Genomic DNA, 21,742 nt, shown 5'->3' on the forward strand with positions numbered 1-21,742 from the left:
ACAACAAGAAGGGATGCAGAAAGGGGAGAAGGAAGACACTCTCCCTTTCATCTCTCTTTCATCCCTCCTTCTCAAGCTGAGGAGAGAAAGAGAGCTTGCTCCACTCTTCCTACTCTCTCTCTCTCTCTCTCTCTCAGACGTCTTTTGATGTCTTTCAAGTCGACCAAATGTTCTTTCCGGCCGCCATGCTTCCTAACAGAGGTTTGTGTGAGTTGTGCGGGGTTTGGCATGGCGCCTAATTACTTTTATGTTATAGACAGGTAGGCGGAAGGTGTGTGTGTGTGTGTGTGCGTGTGTGTGTGTGTGTGTCTTTGTTTGAAAAATAAGCTTTGAACTGATTTGTTCTCTTCTACCTCGTTCCCTCGGTTCAGAGCTGCCCTGTACACCCAGAAGGCTTTTGGGGGGATTTTGCCACCAGAACACAAAAATGTTATCAGCAGCTTTCAGCTCAGTTCACACACACGTGTGTTTGTATCGACTTATATCTCAGCTGATGAGTAAATAAAGAACAGAAATCGCAGTCAAATAATAATGTGGTAATTTTTTAACTGTCAGATGTAAAAAAGTACATTTACTTCATTAAAGTACTTTACAAAGTACATTTTCTTAGTAGTAGAAAGTAGACATTCATTCAGTAGATTTATTTTTGGGTAATTTTACTACGTACATCATGATGTGTACTTTCTACTCCACTACAATGGGTCTTACCTCACTATGTGTGTGTCTGTGTGTGTCTGCATGTAAGTGTAAATCTACATCCCTGTGTCGCCCTTTATGTGTCTCCCACATCCCCCCCTCTCATTAGTGGTGACGCCTGAGTGGATTAACCACACACACACACACACACACACACACACACACACACACACACACACACACACACACACACACACACACACACACACACACACACACACGAAAGTAGAGCCCATCAAAGCGAATCTATCCCCCTCAGACAAACTTATGAATTTGACCTCAATGCAAACCAGAGCCACAGTGTGTTTGTGTGTGTGTGTGTGTGTGTGTGTGTGTGTGTGTGTGTGTGTGTGTGTGTGTGTGTGTGTGTGTGTTAATACACTCAAATGTGTGTGTAATTAAATTGGATAACTAAACAGGGTAGAATGAAGGAAGCGTGTTGATTGGGTTGATTAGTAAATAAATAGTCAGAACCTTCGGCTAAATGTGCAGATGTCTCTGCTGCCGTCCTGATGTGACTGTGGGACAAATGAAAGGAGGACACGCTCAGAGTTGAGCCACGTGGATTAAAACATAACGAGAAGAGAGAGTGAGAACGAGACACAGCAGACTGAGTGGAGGATGAGAGCGAGGTCCAACTCCCCAAACAGAGAAACAGCGAGCGTAGACCTGGCAACAGTGAGCCAGCAACACCGGACACGCTCGCACCTCGACTCCGGAACACTCCGTCTGCAGCAATAACACTGTGATGATGACAGGACGTCCTTCACTGTGATTATAACCACATCAGATACACGCATCCCCAGAAGAGAACATCTCCAGGAGCTTTGAAAGACCGAACAATTGAGCGGTGACTTGATACCTGCGTTCAGACGTGAACTGAAGTCCGCACATTTGTGTTCGGAGTGTTCTACTGGAGCTGCACGTGAGAACGCAAATGTCTGAGTCACCTGCTCAGGACGGACGTGAAACTCGTCTGAGAGCTTGTGCCTAAAAACAGGAAATCTACTGGTTTCAGTCTGAATAACACGGCTGCACTGCAAGCTGCAAATTGCCCCAGTGCATGCTGGGGGTTACAGTCTCATGAAATCCAGTTCTTAAGTCCTCACAAAGCCTCACTCTGGTCAGAAAACTCAGCAATTAACACACAACCTTGATGGAGCCCAGCGTGAGAATGACGCACAGGACTGCGTAGGCAACACTAACCCTGCAGCGTCGCACACTGACATGTCACCGGGGACACGCCTCCTCCTGCAGTGTAGCAACGGTGACAAAGTGGAGCGGTTCCAGCTGGGACACGACGGCAGGTATCAAAGTGAGACTCAACCCATCCAGCAGAAATATCAACGGTGCAGTAAAACAGGGAGATATAACTCAAAGCTCGGGCCTCTTTGGGAAACATTATGAACACCCATGATGCATCTGCGGAACGAAATTTATTGTCTGATTTCATCTTTTGGCACCGACTAGAATCCGAACCACGCTGATTCTGTCGGGGCTGAGCCAGCGGCAGTCAAAGTGGTATGTGAAAATAACAGATGAGAGGGAGCACTTTGCCGTGAGGGAAAATAGAGGTGGATTACAACAGTGTGACAGACAGAGAACAGATATCAGTGTCAGGGCTCTGCTCGGGATTTAACTGACAAGCTGCGAGCGATGCTGCGGATGCATCGCCGCAATGATGCGTTCTGATGCGGCTCGGTTTGAAAGGTGACGAGGTGACGCAGCGCCACTGAGGGGTTCGAGATCCAGGGAAAACTCGGCCCCACAAAAAGATGCAAAGGAGAAAGAGTGCAGAACAAAAGAGAGGACCGACCTTTCTTGACTTTCTTAGACGGCTGTTTCTTCTTGATGAACTTGGTGGCTTCTTGTTGAAGTTCCAGCTCCTCCCCGCCGCCAGGCCCCTCTGCAATGGGCTCAACACCTCCTGAAAGACACAGCAAACCTTACTTCACATGTCTGGAAGTCTCCTACAGCTCGCCACTTAGCCACTTTGTTAAAAAACGCCAGAGCGTCTTTTCATGGGAGCGTCTCTTTTCAGACCTGATGCTTGTTGAAATGTTTCGGATCAGTTTGGTTTTAATCGGTTATTTGATGATATAAAAAGGAGCTGAGGCGTCATGATTGACAGTTGAGACTGACTCGTGATTCATCATTCAAATCACCACGGTTAAAGTTAAATCAAGTTGTTGGTCAATAATAAATCATGAATATTTATATTCTCCAATATTAATAATATAAAATGTGGTGAAGAGCTCAATGTCCAGAAAACAGCTTTCTGTGTCGTTCCTGCATTTCTAAATTATATGTGTGCTCGCATTTGTAGTGTGTGTGTGTGTGTGTGTGTGTGTGTGTGTGTGTGTGTGTGAGAGAGAGAGAGAGAGAGAGAGGGAGAGAGAGAGACGAAATCCCTGTTTGAATCCCATGGATCAGTCTGGGTTTAGGGAGCTCCTGAGGCCAATGAATTGGACGCCTTGTCTCTTCTGCGTCTCACCTCTCTGTCTCCTCTTCACCCCCCCCACCCTCATTACTCCCCTCCCCTCTCTGTCTCCTCGTTTACGTCTCCTCACCTCCTCATCCATTCCTCTATCTTCTCTTCATCTGTCCTGGTTCCTCGTCTATTCTCGTCTTTATTTCTGTCCGTCCTCCTCACCCTCTCTATATTCCACCTCTTTCTCACATTGTCTTATGTACATTTCTCCTTCCTTCCCTTCCCCCTTTCATCCCTCTTTTTCTCCTCATTTCCTCTCCTCCCTGAAGGATTGTGTCCAGTTTCACGGTACTTTCATTTAACATGCACTGAACACACATGCCTTTGTGCCGTGTGTGTTTGAGCATGTACGAGACTGTGTGTCTGCGTGTGTGTGTGTCTGCCATCGTGTCTCCCTTAAGGTGTCTGAGAATGTGTGTGTGTCTCCATCACCCCCACTGCGACTTCATCAGTGTGTGTGTGTGTGTGTGTGTGTGTGTGTGTGCAGATTACCTTAAGTCCTCTCTAATATTTATCCTGGCCTTTTCTAAAGCCAATCTTGTTCTCTTTGGTGAGAGCACAGCCTGTGGCTTCTGACACACACACACACACACACACACACACACACACACACACACACACACACACACACACACACACACACACACTTGTTTGAAATGGGATATGCCTCGCTCTTAATTGGGCAGGTGTTTTTCTAGGGGGAGTCATTTTTTTTTTACGCTGTCTTACAATTTCATGGGGAATGTGTGTGTGTGTGTGTGTGTGTGTGTGTGTGTGTGTGTGAGTGTGTGTGTGTGTGTGTGTGTGTGTGTGTGTGTGTGTGTGTGTGTGTGTGTTTTAACCTCAGTCTTACATCAACATGAGGTAAGGAAATAGCCCACCTCTGGAGCCACTCTGAAACAAAATCACATCATGCACACACTCACACACTCACACTCACACACTCACACCAACACTGTCTCTTAAAGCTGACCTCACATGCATTCCTCCCTCTCATCCCTCTCTCTCCCGCTCTGTAAATAGTAGGCGTAGTACGGCCCGGATGGTGCTGTGGTGCGTATCTGCGTTTCCCTCGGCCGTGGTCGGGTCTATATTTGTCTCAACGCTCGGGTTATCAGTTTTAGACAACCCTGAGATTTAGACTCTATCCTCCGCACCACATCACACTTCAACACCCAAGAAAAGCAGTGGAATGGAAGATGACACTGTAATTATAGTTGTCATGTTATAGAACGTACAAGAATAATGGCAGCGATGGTGGTCATGGCAGATGATATATATAGAGTCAGAAGCACAGTATGAGCTAAACCTGTAGATGTATAACGTTGGTGTAGCTATAGAAGCTGTACAGGCTGTAACACACACAGGGCTGACGGTGGTGGCAGATGGAAGTCGTCCAAAAAAAGTAATCAAGGAGAAACTGTCATTAAAAAGCAAATCAGAGGAAAATGTACATGTAAGTTTATCGTTTTTTCGCATGTGAAATACGTTTGTGTTCTTACTTGATGTTATGAAGCAGGTGAAACGTCGTCATTGACACCTGAGCAACTAAGGACTGGTCCAACATGTGTATTTAAAGTGTAGCTGCACAGAATCTGACTGCAAAGGATGGTGTCACCGGTATCTGAGATATTTAAGCTCTATTTCTGTACAACAGGAGGAAGTGGAGACGCGTCGTCCATCTTTATTCACAGTCTGTGCTGCGCAGTCGTTCAGCAGCGCAGCGACAGGAATGTGAAACCTGCACACTCTCTCTTTCATAAGGCCGTTAACATTCAGCGGCATGTTTGGCTCCTCGGCTTGTTAAAGTCGCCGGGACGTCTCCGCTCTCGGTTATTAAAGACGGAATCTGTGGACGATCCCTGAATCTGAAACAGGTCAAAGCCACTTCTGCAGGTTTGAGAGCAGTTCGGAGGCGGTAACGAGTATCAGTACAATCACTTCTATTCACAACGTTTCTCCTGCGATCCCGAAAGACGTGGAGCGAGTGTGACGCTGCAGAAAACTGAACCAAAGCCGTCAGGGGCAGAAACCGATAAACACAACAACGCTGTTTCCGAGCTTTGAGAGGTTTGTAGACAGCTGGACGAGATGAAGTGTATCTGGAGAGCGTTTGGAGGAAAGGTGAATGGTTTTCATAAAGTGGTTTGGGACGGCTTCAGAAGATTTTGTCACACGTTTGGGAATGTTTTGTGCAGTTATAAAAATTCCTACAGCTCAGGGGCATTTAAGGAGATTTAAGGAGCAGTCTGCGAGGTTCAGGGTCCATGTGCAGATGTTCAGAGGCCGGTTAGATACAGTGTGGTTCAATTCAGTTTAGGGTAAATCTGAAACTGACATTTTTAATGTAGTAAAGGAAAGTTTGTGCCACTTTAAAGGTTGTTTGGACAGCACGGTGCAATTCTGAAGGAGTTTAGATACGGCCGGGGACGGTCTAAGAAATCTGGGACATTTGTGGGTCTGTTTGTATATAGATGGGGATGGTTTGGGCCGGTCCACGACAATTTGAGGACAGTGTGAAGAAAGCTTGAGCCATTTTGTGACAGTTTGGGACATTATGGGACAGTGTGGGAGCGTCTGGGCTGGTGTGTGACAGCTTGGGGCCACTTTTGGAACGGTTCTTGACAGCTCGGTTGAAGGGTGAAGCTGCTTCCAATAGACAGCTCTGTCTTGGTCTGCGCAGTGTGGAGACACCACCGCATTCCTGCTTTATTCTGGGCTGCGGTCTGAAGATGGGGGTGACACTGTGCAGCTGCGGTTGCACAGTTTGGCTGTGGCATCTTTGTACGTGTGCGCGCGCACACACGTTACATCCACAGGTTTGCACACACTGACATGCAGACACACATCAAACGGCAGGATGTGTGAATCCTTTATTAACTGTGTGTGTGTGTGTGTGAGACACCTGATCTCTTCTGTCTGAACCTGAGACACACTCACTACGACAAAATCACTTTCTCATTCTCAGTCGTGTATATGTTCACTGTCCTCAAAAGAGATTTCTGACTTTTCAAAAAAGCGTCCGACAACGACTCCTCGTGTAAAATGTCTTTTAGTTTTCAGTTTTGTAAGTTTTTAGTTTCACACCAGCGCTGACAAACAACAAACCTGGAACATTTCAGATTTACTGAGCGATGAGCTTCAGGTAATGATCGATTCTTTCAAAAATAGACGTCTGCTGGTGTATTTATAGCGTCCTGGAGGAGAACTCTTCAATTTGCAAACACCACAGAGACAGAACAAAGACAGCTGCTCAGCATTACACACCAGACTTGACCTACACTTACACATACTGCATGTATTTTCCTCTGCTCCGTGTCCTCTGAACTTACACACACACATGCACACACACACACACACACACACACACACACACATATATATATATATATATATATGCACACAAATGCAGCCCATCTTCTCCCCTCTCTTTAAGTCTAAAATAGATGTAGGCCCCAAACCACAGCTACCAGTGGAACACTGTGAAAATAAATGCCACACACACACACGCACGCAAACACACGCGCACACACACACACATATTTTGTGTCCGCCTCCTGTCAATTAAACTAAAGTAAATGTGTCTGACTTCATTAGAAGAGAACACATCATTACGTGCACCACCAAATACACAACATGTATTCCTATGTGTCTTTCTGTTCTGCAGGCTCCGGACCCAGAACTGGAATCGAGCAAAGGAAGAACAGGTTTGAATTCTCATCTTACACGTTCACATCAGATTCTACAAAGGCTTCGGAAAAGTTGTGTAACCGTGACAAACGTTGCCTGTGCGTGTTTGAGCGAGCGCATGTGATGATAGCAAATTAGCACAATTAAAACCCCGCTCGCTGCGTTTCCTGCACATGTGTCGGAAAGTACACACACCACACAACGGCAAAGAGTAAAATGATGAACTTCAGGAGTTCAGAGATGCAGATAACAGGTGGTGTTACACTGAAGTGCTTCCTGCTGGTTGTTGATCAAATCAATGGACTTGTATACAACATGCAGCAATCTACCACAATACGAGTGCACATGTGAATGCTGCTGTCTCTTCTGTAGGTTGAGGCCCAGAGTCTCTACATCAGCAGTTCTCCTCTTCTTGCTCTGTCTATAAAACCCCGGAGAAAGTTTTTTTTTCTTTAGAGAAACTGATTAAAGCCAAAAACCAAAAACACTATTACACGAGATTTACTGCAGGAAGAATAAAAAAAACAACAGCTGAGACAGAGAGGACTCGGTGCTGCCAAGAAGCGTCTCTCACTGCAGAAACATAAGTCACGTTGGGAGATAAAGTGTGTATATACAGTGTGTGAGTGGGAGGAGACATCAGCGTACACACCTCCGTGACTGAGTTCACTTCAAAGCTGCGCTGACAGCACGCTGAATAATGAACCCTGTGATAAACACCACTGATTTCACCAGGTGTGTGTGTGTGTGTGTGTGTGTGTGTGTGTGTGTGTACAGATTGCAGCTGTTGAGGCCAGTTGGTCTGAATGATGTCATCGGGGTGAAACTGAAGGTCGTGTGATGAAGAGAGAAACTGTCCACGTCACCTGAATTAAATTAGGTCTCACGCTGACGGTAACAGTTACACAAGTTGACACTGAGAATATCAGTTCTATTTATAAAGAGACAATCTTTGAGCTCAACGTGCAGGAAAACCTCTCAATTTATCTCAGTAAAAAAAAAAAACAGCAACTAACGTATTTTGCACCTCGCATGCTCTGTTAACTTCTTCTTCTTCTCCTGTTTGTGGACAACGAGATAAATACAGACGTGTGATTTTCTCATGCTTTCAGAGAAAAGGTGAGAATTTAACAGTCTGAGCGATAATGTGGTTCACAGGGTGTTTAGAGGTGGGTGTGTGTTGTCAGGGTTTTTATTTTATTTCAAACATAAACACACACACACACACACACACACACACACACACACACTCTGTAGCAATGAAGTGGGGCTTGTTGTGTGGTATCACAGTGTGTGTGTGTGTGTGTGTGTGTATACGTGCACGTGCATGCTTCTGTGGTCTTGGAAGGAAACGGTTGCCGCCGGTGTTGTTGGAAACGTAAACAAATGTGTATGTTTACGAGCGAGTGAAAAAGCAACATCTGAGACAGCTAACAAACGACTGTTTACTGACGCGCAATGTGTTTGTGGTGCGTGTGTGTGTGTGTGTGTGTGTGTGTGAATTTTGGCAGCAGACTAAAGGAGAGAGGGGAGACCACATGACAAGGAAACATAAACACAAACACACTCTCCCTCTCGTGTTCTCACACACACACACACACACACACACACACACACACACACACACACACACACACACACACACACACACACACACACACACAGAATCATGTCTTCACCTTCAAATGTGATGATTTCCTTGATTGGATATTTGATTTTTGTTTCCATAAGGACTTTATTAAACAGATCCCCACAACATGAGTAATTCCTCGACCGCTGTAATCACGATAATGACTTTTAAACAAGCTTTTAAAGTTTTATAGACTTTTCTTCCTACACACACACACACACACACACACACACAGCTGTTCATCTATCTGTTTGTCCAAAGTTCAATGTGCAGAACCCCCCGAACTGGAGAATCATCTTTTTTTTCCGTCTTCCCCTTCGTGTGGACATGAACGTCACACATGACAAGTGTGAAGCTGATAAGATGAACAGTCGTCTCCAAACATGTGAGACAGAAAGAGATTTCTGAAACAAGAATTTTGGGGTACTTTTCCGTTTTACTACAAATATTACAAATATCTGTACTTTCTACTCCAAGACCTTTCAATAGTGTTTATTGATCCAATCAGAGAACTGGGCTGTATGATGAAGTCGACTGTTGCATAAGGAAACAGGCTCCACTCAGCAAGTACTTTATTTACAAGTAGTTCCTTATTTTAACTCAAGTTAATGTAGTACTTTCACTTTCCTTGAGAACATGTTTGTCTAGGAAGGTACTTACATATTTGAGAATATTCCAGCTAGAATCATTTGTATTAATGATACTGCATTACGTACATCTGTGTTATTTTCTTCTTATTGACCATATGTCCTCGTTTGAGTGCCACGGTTTTTACAGTCTCCGTTATGAAACAGCGTCGTAACGCAGCCCAGTGAACAGAACGTGAAACAAACACTGAATCACAACTGTGCAAAACAAGAGAGATTCTGTTTGCACAATAAAAAAGAATTTATTTTACCTTTTAGTTTTATGTAGGAAACTCAGAGGTAAAACGAGGGAAGGAGGAATAAATGAAATGAAGAGGGAGGGAAGAAAAAGAGGAGAGAAAACTGTAATTGATGATCTTGTCAGAAGCACCTCTATAAACTTCAGCCAAGACTAAATGATCCGTACGGTGTGTGTGTGAGTGTGTGTGTGAGTGTGTGTGTGAGTGTGTGTGTGTACGTATGATTTTATGAGTGTCGACCCTCTGTGTGCCAAAGTGTGTGTGTGTGTGTTTTTATGAGTGTGTCTGCACAATGTATCCGACGTTGACGCACTGTACACAGTCTGTGTATCATAACTATGTACCTGTATTTCTCTTTTCATCTGTGCGTGTCTGTGGGTGTGTGTAGGGATGCATTTAAAGGCGTGTGTGTGTTGGTTGGATGAATAGTCGTCATGTTTTCTCCTGACGAGGCCTAAAATCTTCATCAGGGGACTGGCTTATATGAGGCTGTCCATCAACGCACACACACGCACGCACACACACACTCATAAATACCCAGGCGTGGCTTTTTATAAAACACAACAGACTCATCTAACTCCATTTTTTTTTAATCTTGTGTAATTCTAATTATTTTATTCTTTCATTTTCTTTATTTCCTTTTCTTTATTTTTTTTAATGAAGCACTTCTGTAAGATTTCAAATCTTATTTGTTTTCTGTTTCTGTATTTGACTTTTTACTTGACCCCAGAAAACATTTATTTATTATTTAATCCAGTTCCAAATGAAAACTGACAATATTATTAAAATCGTATTATTTTCACTGCACTTTCTTTGATTTGACAGCTACTGACGACACAGACGTTGTGTTTCCTCTGGAGCGCTCGAACAGAAGACTCTGCTGCTCAACTCTTAATTTATTCTGAATGCTCTTTTTCGTGTTGTCTCATGTTAATTTGATGACGTCATTGATACTGCGTCTTGAATTCCCTTCTGTTGAAACGTGCTGCACAAATTAAGTTGCCTCATCAGTGGATAAAGACAGGATTGTAAAATCGTGCGTCACTTAGAATTTGCTTTGAAACATTTTTTCAGTCATGATTCTGTGTCAAGGAACAAACTGTATAAACACATAACATAAGCTATTAATTCTCCATCTCTCCCTCTCTCCCTCTCTCCCTCCCGTCCCTCCCCTCCCTCCCGTCCCTCGACTCACCAGGAGCAGCCAGATTCTGGACCTGGGCGGGGACTGGAGCGTTGGCCTCAGAGGCCAGCGTGAGACGGCCTCCCTTGCCGATGCGATCGCACAGCAGCGTGATGTGCTTCTTGAGGCGAGCGGTGTCTCGCGGCAGGCTCAGCAGGGGGCCTCCTGCCTGGGCCAGAGATGTGGCCTGGTCCTTGGAGCTCCGCGACAAGCAGCTCCGCAGGAGGTGGGAGACGGCGGCGTCGCAGCTCTCCTCCCAACCCTGAGGAGACATGAGGAAGATGAGGGACAGTAAGTTTCCAGTTAGTCACAATCACTTGTTGAGTGAGCAGAGTCGGAGGTTGAGGGAGGAAGATGAGGGACAGTAAAGAGATGAAGAAAAAAGAAGAGGTAGAATATATTTAATTTTGGCGAACATTCGGACAAGAAAGAAAGAGCTGGGAAGAAAAGAATGAAGAGGGATAAGTTGAGGAGGTGAAAGATACAAAGGGGAGGAAGAGAGAGAAGGTAAGAACAGATCGAGGAAAGGTCGAGAGTGCAAGAAGAGAGGGAACAAAGATAAAGTTAAAACAAGAGGAGGAAGATGGATTAAAGGACAAGTGGTATAGAGAAGGAGTATGAAGGGGGGATGGGAGGGAAGAAGAGGAAGAAAATATTTTATGAGGAATCGTAAAACTGAAATTGATGTTCTTGATAATAAAACATTAAATAAAACACAAGGAAGGAATACACACACACACACACACACACACACACACACACACACACACACACACACACACACACACACACACACACACACACACACACGGCTGGTTATAGATTCAGGGGTTTGTGGCACAAGATAAGTGTGTGTGTGTTGACAGGTACCCTCCCACCACCCCCTTTTCCCCACCCCTCCTCCCCCCTCCTTGTCCTGCCCGCCGCCATACTGATAGACCCCTAATGAGCCATAATGACAGGTAATCAACCCTGTAATGATGATGACGGAGAGACAGAGACTGGGAGAGATGGAGCGAGGGGGGGAGAGAGAGAGAGAGAGAGAGGGAGAGGGAGAGAGAGACAGAAAGAGAGGGAGGGATAGAGGGTTGTAAAAGGTCAAGGAGATGAGATGATGACAGAGAGGAAGGCAGATATTAGAGACAGAATAAGAGACGAGTGGAAGGACGACAGGTGAGAGGAGATAAGAATGAGGGAAAGAGAAGACAAGGGAGGCAGGGGAGGAGGGGGGAGTGAGGTCTGGACAGGGGGAGAAAATGAGAGAGGAGGAGCAGGAGGGGGAGGAGGAGGAGACGGAGATGGGAGGCGGGTGACCTATTCTTACCACAATACCTCACCAGGTTATCAAATACTTGGAACAACATAACAGCAGGTCTCTGTGGAAACTTGTGCACGGACCCGTGCACGTGCGCACACTGACACATATGTTCCACATGCGGTGGAGGAAAATTAAATGTCTTTGGAGCTAAACTGCAGACATTCATCCTCCTGAACGAGAAGAAAGGAAGCAAAGAAAAGGTGGAGCGCAGCAGGTTTGGATGTCGGCCAGAGCGATAAATTAAGACGAAGTTCCCACTAATGCTGAAAGAGGACAGAGGTTTCCTGTGCCCCGAAACAAGAGAGCGCTTGTTGTGCATGAGATTATATTATTCTCACTCTGTGGAGGTGAAAATCCACCACTTCTTAAAGACTTGATGAACACCCACTGCTATTGTAGGTGTTTTGTAAAGTTAATGTTTCCTTGCAACAGTAGGAAACAACAGTAACGTCTCTGTGTGTCTGTGTCTTGCTTTTCTCGGGAGTCGTTGATCTAAATAAGCTTCACACTTGTCACGCGTAGAGTTTTGATATGAATAAACTTTGAATAAACAGGTGAACGGTTCTTTGTGCAGCACGTCTTTATTTCCTGCAGCTCAATAACTGCAGGCAGCATCACCACAGGACAAACAGCTAATTCCAGACAGGCAGGTTTAGAAAAAAACGAGAAAATAGAAGTCGACATAGTTGAAGAAGTCTTCAACGTTGTCAGTAGTTCCAGTCTTTTCTGTCAATCAACTCAATTTTCTGTCTGTCAGAAATTGATCCACCTCGGTGCTTTAATGACGACGTGTATGATTTGAAGTTTTGTGAGTCTCTTGTACTCAAACAATCCACAGACGGCATCAGGAATATTAGATTTGACAAGAGGGGAAATCTCAGGTGTGATTGCAACATTACTGGACGTCTGTGGAGAAAATATCCCCGGGCCTAGCACACGACCTTGGAGGACTCCCAAAGAGACGAGCAAAGGTTCAGACAACAATCCCTCAGTCTTGACATCCCCATCATGACTGGAAAAGTCATTGAAGCAGCCGGAGTCACGGCTCTGTGAGAACAATGTCATACTGTCAGTCTCCAGTGGGAAAAAAAAAGAATTCACCTTGACCCCAAATCAGTGAATTCACATTTTCTGAAAAATGTCTGGAAGAATGAAGGTGGTTCAGTTCAGCATGAAGTATTAGACTGTAAAACCTCTCGGTGTCACCACCTTTAAATATGAAATATATGAAATAAGAACAATTCAAAAGTGGAATTAAAATGTATGTCAAATGTGGAGTTATTTAAATGAGGTACGAGTCATATGGAGCAACACTTAATTAAATCTATCTGATGTGTTTCAGATATTAAAAAACGACATAAATTTGAGGCTCAGAGAAAGAACGTTTCATTTCCTCCTCTCTTCAATGGTTAAAACTCAGATAACCACCTGACTCGCTGCTGCAGAGAACTTTCTCTTTCTTGAAAAGCCTCTTTACAGAACTGGAAATAGTTCTGCGGAGGTTCAAGCCTAAAGAAACATTCCCAGGTACTATAGAAATGTTCGGTTATGAATTCAGAAGGCCTGAACAAGGCGGGCTGTACCGCGGCATGATGGATTCTGGTAAAGTAAACAGTGGGCGGGAGAATGTGGGGGTCATGCAAGAATAGCAGGCAGACAGACAGCGTCAGCAACTCCGCTCGAGAGCTAAGTGACAGATGGAAAAAGAGACAAAAGACGGAGAGAGAGAGACGAACAAGAAGGAGGGAGGGCGGCCCAGAAAAAAGTGGGAGAGGAGGAAGGGATGGAGAAACAGAGGGGAGATGAAGAGGAGACAGAGACGGGTGAAAACAAGAGTCAGGAAGCCAGAGAGACAAAGGGAAAGAAGAGGGAGGTGAAGACGAGAAAGAAAATGGGATGGAGAAAGCGAAAACAGAGGATGAGACAGTTAATTGGGGTATTAAGTGTAATAGATCGGGGGGGGGGGTAGAGAGATGGAGAGAAGCATGATGACATAAAAGGAATGTGAAGAAAAGAGGAAGATTAGGCAGGAGAAAAAGAAGGAGGAGGAAGAGAAGAAAAGAGCGAGAGAGTGAGGAAGCAAGTAAAAGGAGGATGGAGCAGAAACAGACAAGTTGTTGGAAAAGGGTGAAAACAAAGAGAAATGAAGATGTGAGGAGTGGGGAGGAAGAGGAGGATGAGGGGGAAGAGAATGAGGGAGGAGGAGGAGGAAAGGGCGGAGTGAGAAAGTGGGAGAAGAGGATGATGGCGAGGGAGGAGAAAGAGAAGCAGGAGGAATGCTAAAGAGGAGGAGGAGGCGGCAGTGTTCTGCTTGGCTGCAACTAAATGAGACGTTTCGTTAGATACCACACAGATGCATTTCCTCTGGTGACGCTCCTCCTCCTCCTCCTCCTCCTCCTCCTCCTCCTCCACCTCCTCCTCCTGCAGACAGGAAGACGCCCCCCCCCCCCCAGATATTCCCTTCTATTTTCTTTCAGATAAAGAATTCTGAGTGTGGTCGTCTGCTCTCGTTTCTTTACAGGAAGAAAACGTCACCTTGTTTCCTGCAGCCGCACATTTTTGTCATTTCCAGAGCCTCGTGCTGTTTTATGCCTCGGCTGGACAATCACATGATCTACGCTAACGTGACGGACAACACGTCTCGGATCCTGTGGTGTTTTGTTACATATCTTAATCATCTGCGCTGAAGGGGCGTCGTTTAGATTCAGTCCTTGTCCTTCTTACTCTCATATGACTCTTACCTGTGACCGAGAGTCAGCGGGGGACAAGAGAGACAAGTATGAGACAAACTCTGGGTGAACTCCACAGACGATTGTCCAGATTTTATCCGTAGTTTGACTTTCACATCAGCACAAACTCTTCACATACAGTCTGCGAGCACAGCGGGAGGTTATTGTGTTGTCATAGCAAAATACAGGAGAGCGTGTTCTCTGAAAATAGATCATCAGTTCACCTGTTAGTCTTGATGTCGTGTACGTGACCCTGATTACTGCTAATTCACTTAATGCCATTAATCCCATTTAAAATAACAAACGCACACACGCACACACGCACACACACACACACACACACACACACACACACACACACAGTCCCAAGAGGCTCATCAACTGAACCTCTCAACCTATTTCTGTCCATAGTCAGTGTCTGTGTGTGTGTGTGTGTGTGTGTGTGTGTGTGTGTTAAAGATATTTTATGTACTGCTGTTTATAACACAGATGTTTGTGTGTGTGTGTGTGTGTGTGTGTGTAATGTGAGGCTGTCAGAGGAGGCTGGAAATAGACGTCGTGGGTAATGAGAGGTTCAGGGGATTGATCAGAGCGACGGAAAAACTAACACACACAAACACTGACGCACACGCTCACAGGTACACAATCAGAGTCTCCGCGGGCTGACAAATCTTTCGTGATTGCAGCAAATGGAGAAACTCAACATGGCTGTTTAGTGACACACAAACGATAAACACATACAAATATATACACACACGGTCGGAGGGTGATTACAGAGCAATGTCATGCTCATTGTGACCTTGAGCTCCTCCACACACACACACACACACACACACACACACACACACACACACACACACACACACACACACACACACACACAGGTTTAATGGTTACATCATAAACAGGTAACCCAGAATGTGCTCTTAGTGCAGAGCTGACAGGTGAGTGTTGAGTGGCAGAAAGTGAGTGTGTGTGTGTGTGTGTGTGTGTGTGTGTGTGTGCGTGTGTGTGCATTCCTCGGGGACCAGAAGTACTTAATGTATTTTAAAAAGTTCTTAGAGTGTGTGTTTAAGTTGGGGCTGTGTTTACTGAGTGGTCTGCAGATGGATGGACAGACACTGACATGTTAATGGCCTCCTGTGTGTGTCGAAATGTGTGTGTGTGTGTGTACCAGCTGTGGGGAGTCCTGCAGCAGCGGCAGCAGCGTGGCCTCCAGGATGGCCGTCTGGTCGGGGGTCAGGCCGTGCCACAGCGACAGCAGCAGCACCAACAGGTGAGTGGCGCTCCGCAGGCGGACAAACGCCTCCTCCAGCAGAGAGCGGTTCTCCTCCGCTGCCTCCGCTAACGTCATCACCTGCAGGAAGAAGGAGTCCTTAATGGCGTTGTGCACTTTTGATTGTGCACTGTAAACATCTGACAAAACAAATCAAGGACATAATTGTTTCTCATTTTTTACAGAAATCGACCACAATCTTTATTTTTAAAGTTTATAACCAGATGAAACGTGGCTCGGTGGACATCATCAAAGTGTAGGAACGTGAGGAAACAGCTAAACAAAACGTGCTCTTATTACGCGCTGTGAAAATAAAGCGACTGTTTCAGCGCATTCCTCTTCTGAGGCCAGAAAATTAATTACTAAATAAATGCTGCAAATGTTCCCATTCATCACGAGAAGAGGAAATTTATCGTCAAAGTCTTACAAACAAAACAGATTCCAACACGTGAATCATCTTCTGGTTCTGGGAGGGTCTCGGCTGTTTGATTGAGAACAGTTTCTCCCGAACGCGTTGGTTTATCCCAGAAGACTCTCGAGCGTCGACTACACAACCTGTGTAAACACTTTTATGAGCATCAAGTCCTCGGCTGCTTCATTACTGCCACAGTCCGCTCTGTCGGGCGGCTGATTTACCGTCTCTTAGATTAGCCCGAGTTCACCCTGAAACAGCTTCATCACAACATGTTGCTTTTAGAGCCTGTGTGGTCACTGGAGAGCAACATTCAACGTTCACTGCTTTACACACCTCCGACTCACTTTATTTCTTTCTTTACACTTTGGAATTACAAGTTGAAGTGTGTGTGTGTGTGTGTGTGTGTGTGTGTGTGTGTGTGTGTGTGTGTGTGTGGAGAAAAAGAGTGAGAAAGTCAAGAAAAACTCAAATGGAGCCAGGAAAAAAGATGCATTACAATTAAACTATTATATTTTTTATGTTGTTATGTTTCAAGGAGGTTTTTCCTTCACAGAAAACTCCTTTCATTACCTCATGGGTTTTATTTGACGGTGTTGTCCATAATTTCTATCAGTTTGTAAGTGCAGTGAGTCAAAGTCAAACTAGAAAGTTATTTTACGGTTTTCTTTTTTTTCTTCCACATGACTCAGCCTGGGAATTTCTTTCCCCTAATCATCTGACGTGAATAATGTGACGAGTACATGAGGGAAATGTATGGAAACAAGTTGTTATCAATAAGATCAATCTCAAACTTTCTACTGTGTCAAAACCATCGACTGCCAAAACAATGGATCCCAATCAGCACAGCAACAGAAATGATCCTCCAGTGTCTGCATGGGCGGTTTTTCTTGCTGTTGTGTAATATTAGAGAATCTGTAAATACTTAACGTCTCTAAAATGTGTACAAGCCAAGATAAAAGGTTATGAATGTGTATAAACCTTAATAAATACAGTGAACTTCATTCAGACCACAGTTATATTCTGTGGAGCTCTCCCATAAGTATTTTTACACTTTTTAATATTTTCAGGTGGATAATTCCCCAAAGAATAAAGTATAAACAGCAGGAAATGAGCTTCAGTCCAGACTGTTGTATTGTGTTTGTGTTTCCAAAGTGGAGGAAGTGGATTCGTGTCCGTCTTCCCACAATCTATTATATTTTAGGGTTGTTTCCTGGAGTCTGCTGGAATTAAATTCTCGCTCTGAACAAACCGCACCACTGTTCTCTTGTTAGAGTGCTGGAAATCCCATTTTCAGGCAGTTTGGGATTATTACTGCTTCGCTTCTTTTTTTAACTGGAAAAATAAACTGCAATAAAAGGACAAAACACAGCAGAGTTCAAACAAACTGCCGTCTCTGAACTTCTCTGATGACTTCCCCTTACGGTCATCTGGCCTCAGAAACTGCAGGATTCCCATGAAACTACTCTGCTTGTGTTTCGGACACTGAGAGGAGCAAACAAAACCGTGAACACTTTGAAATGAAGACGAGCAAAAGCTGCACAAGTGGATCCTAAGCTCGTCTTGCATTTTACTCTGAGTACACAGCTCAGCAGTGTTTAACGGCAGGCGAGTGATCGCACAAACGAGGTGTGGTAGGACCAGGTGAACTCTGACCTCCGCCCAGGGGTCAATCCCTCCATCCCTCCATCACTGCAACAACAGAGGAGTGGAGATGAGAGGAGCGGGGCGAACGAGCGATGACAGAGCAAGACGGATGGTGACGAGGACAACAAGAAAGGACAAGCCGGACAAAGAGAAGGAGAGAAACGGGAGACGAGGGAGGGGAGAGACGAAGAGACGGACAGAGGAGAAGAAGAGGTGAAAGCAGATCTGGGACTAATGGACGAGTGTGTTGGAGAAATGAGTGATCTGCAGGCCTGAGCGCCAACGTACGCCAGCCACTTGTCTGACAAATGGATTCAGAGTTCGCTATTTGATACTCAGGGAAACAGAGCTGGAAGAGTCTGAAGTGAAGGGTGTGTGTTTGTGTGTCTGTGTCAGGGTTAAGCAGCAATCGCCAGAGGAAGCGTTTTTGATTTGTGTAAAACTAAACTTAAAGGTAAAAGAGAGCGAGTGCCTCTGCAATGACTTACACACACACACACACACACACAGATGTGAACAGTCACAGATGCAACATCAGTTCACTTCCCCTCGATTGAGCGCAGACACCAGAACGTCCACAGCATCAGAAAATGCCTCAGACGCTAACAAATGAATCGATGTAATGATCCGATACCACGTCTTTAAAGTGTATTAGTTCCCTCCAGGTAAAACTGCCATTTTCTACTCTTGGAAATCCAAAACAACAGTTCTGATGTTCTGCCACGGGCAAGAATGTTTTTTATCACAGCAGCGAAGAAGAAGTGATTTCCTAGAGATAGAAATTGAGTAATTTGGACAAATTTCCCACTGGAAGGTCCCACAAGTAAAACAGGGACATGCACCATTCGTAAGACTTCAGAGTTTAGAGGGTGGTTCTACTTAAAAGGTTGTTTTTTTTTAATTTCAGTAACTGTGGCTGCAATTTAACGTCTATTTAAAGGAAGTAATTGTGTATTCTTATTTTGTCATCTCTTCCATACAGGGTGAGAAACTACAGCTGTTAAAATACGATGTTTGACTTGTTTTGTTTCACAGTCACGACGGAAAACCTCTTTATTGAATAGTGAATTTATTTAACACAGACTTTTAAAAAGGTTTCAAAAAAGAGCAGGAGAGGATTTTCAACGTCCTCAAGTCGTCGTCACAAAGAGAGAAACTACCTGAAACTGGCACAAAAAATATCCATAACTCCCTCTGTATGAAGTCCTGATATTGTCCTGCACACTTTCGACAATGCAACACTACTACACACACACACACACACACACACACGACCCCAAACACCCTCCCCTCGGGGTCTCTGAAAGTGTGTGTGTATTGATAAAAGGCTCCAGGTCCAGTGAAGGGCTTCATTGTTGGCAGCGGCTCGGCTCCACACACACTCTGATTGATGCCAGCTGAGAGAACACAAAGACACATTTAGGTTGGACACGGACACACACACACACACACACACACACACACACAGATTACTTACACTCACACAGAGGTAAAACAGACAGACTTTCACAATAAGAGATAAAACCTGGACATTTATCCAGTTTTAACTGCACACACACACACACACACAGACAGACACACACACACACACACACACACACACGGACACACACATGGACACACAGACGGACACACACACAGTAGCCGTGTGTCAGCAGCTGAACTGCTGGTGACCTTAAACAACCTGCAGTGGAAGCTGCTGAGGTTGTGATCTGACGTGTCGGCAGTAAAGTCTGGACTCTGCTCAACACACATAAAGGAACATTACGCTCAATCTCACACACTTAAACCGGAGCTGTGTCCAAAATCACTCACGACTCACGATACAGTCCACTTCATTGTGAGTTTTCCATTTCGCGTGCTGTCCAGTTTGTATCCCACAATGCATGGTGAGTGTTACGACTGCACAACTAACCGAGCAGCATGTACCATGATGCATCGCTGTCACGCTCAATGACAGAAAACCGGATGAGAGACGAGAGGAGAAAGAGAAGTGTACGATGTGAGAACGAAACTGTGATGAATTAAAACGTCAGACTCAATAGAAGCAGCGACAAACAGAAAGTCTTGATTGAAAAAGAATTTGAAGTTGTAGCAGACACATTAATGCGTGAGGGAAGATACGCGCAGCATAATGTGTTTAACGTGAATCTGTACAGACTATAGGTTGTAAATGAAGGTGGACGATGTTTTTATACCATCAAATGTTACGTGTTTTTTCATTTAACCAATGAGCTCACGATATAACCTCTACATGGAACTATACAGCGAGCGCTGAGAAGTGAGTGAGTGAGTGAGTGAGTGATCTCGGACACGACTCAGGTTTACGTCTCAGCTGACAGAACTTTATTTATAACTTGCTCTGAGCATTATGTCAGAATGAAGCTTGAAAGTTTGTGGTGGGAGAATGAATTTACTCTTTCTCTCTATCCATCTGTCCGTGTTTTATTCCGTCCCAAACAAGGAAACCATCAGTCTCACAGCTCAGAACGTCAGCCAACGTTTCACATTATTCCTGGAGGCACAAACCACACACAGACACACAGACACACACACACACACACACACACACACAAACAGTCGTGTTTGTATATTCACGCACAAATGCACTAAGATATGCACACACATGTACCAAAGCCACAAGAAATGTACTGCAAAACACAAACAGAAATCATGGGCACCCTTATCTGTGGAAATGCATGACTGAGGGCGCACACACACACACACACACACACACACACACACACACACTGTATATACAAACTATACGGCTGTAGTTTCACTGAGGTATTTGTTGGGCTGCCTGAGGTTTGGTAGGTGCAGGAGGCAACTTGTGTAAGAACCAATCAGAAAACAGACAAACCATCAAATAACATCTGAAGGGAGATTTTCTTGCTGAACGTTCACACGGCTCCAAATACTCCGAGACTGATAAAGTTGCCATGAATGAAACGGTGATGTTGTGTTGACACGACAAACATTCGACAACACAGTTTGACGTCTGAATGTTTGACTCACGACGAAGTGTTTCGTCCAGTTTGCAGCGATCAGACTAAACAGAATGATCTAAATTGAGTCGATGTTTTCCAGATTCAAATCTCAACTGTCTTAATGTATTTAACATCTGCAACAGAAAGTATGTTTTAGAGGAACTTTAACTCCACCTGGATTATTTGATTTGTCAGTATCATAAGGAAACAAGAAGTAATTGAATGTAATGATGAATCAGAGAAACTGCAGCATTCTCACAATTTGATGGTTATGTTCAGAAACTCAAAGCACTATTAGTATTTCACCAAAAGTGTTAATTCTCCAATATTATGATGTCAAATAGCAAGAGAAGAACAATAACACCTGTGCTTCTCTTTGTCCCTTTTTCACTGGAAAACCACAACTTGATTTACGGCACAAAGGAACTGGCCTGAATAGAAAAGCATTCTTCTGGTATCAATCCCCAGTGACAGAAAAGACAGACGGAGGAACAGCAGAATTGAAACTCAACCTTGAGAGAGGAAAAGAATCCTGTTGAAGGAGGAACGAGATCAGACGAGGAAGGAGAGTGATAGAAAAAGAGAGTTGTGTCGAGTTCAGAGATCAGCAGAGAATTCAGTGGACGGCCGCGAGTCTGCGGCCAAAAACATCCACGAGTTCCTGTCAAACATTAGTGAAAGTTAGTCAAAGTCAACACGGCTGCAGGCGGACGAACGAATCAAAATGATTCCTTGTCAGAACTTTATCCTCGGATAAAATGACACATGTGAGGAACAAAGCTCAGAGTGTTTGA

At 44.6% G+C, this 21,742-nt stretch overlaps 1 protein-coding gene across 2 annotated transcripts in view; it reads right to left on the reverse strand.

The window, feature by feature from the left end:
- bbs9 (Bardet-Biedl syndrome 9) overlaps positions 1 to 21,742 on the reverse strand; it is a 122,262-nt gene that overhangs the window by 35,911 nt on the left and 64,609 nt on the right. For both annotated transcript variants that reach the window (XM_069537819.1, XM_069537817.1), the window contains 3 exons: positions 15,798 to 15,980; positions 10,589 to 10,838; positions 2,513 to 2,623 (listed from right to left, as the gene is read on the reverse strand). In XM_069537819.1, the coding sequence (XP_069393920.1) occupies positions 2,513 to 2,623; positions 10,589 to 10,838; positions 15,798 to 15,980 (544 nt within the window). The remainder of the gene's footprint in view (positions 1 to 2,512; positions 2,624 to 10,588; positions 10,839 to 15,797; positions 15,981 to 21,742) is intronic.

Source organism: Paralichthys olivaceus, chromosome 13 (genome assembly GCF_024713975.1).
Source record: "Paralichthys olivaceus isolate ysfri-2021 chromosome 13, ASM2471397v2, whole genome shotgun sequence".
Taxonomy (NCBI): Eukaryota; Metazoa; Chordata; class Actinopteri; order Pleuronectiformes; family Paralichthyidae; genus Paralichthys; species Paralichthys olivaceus.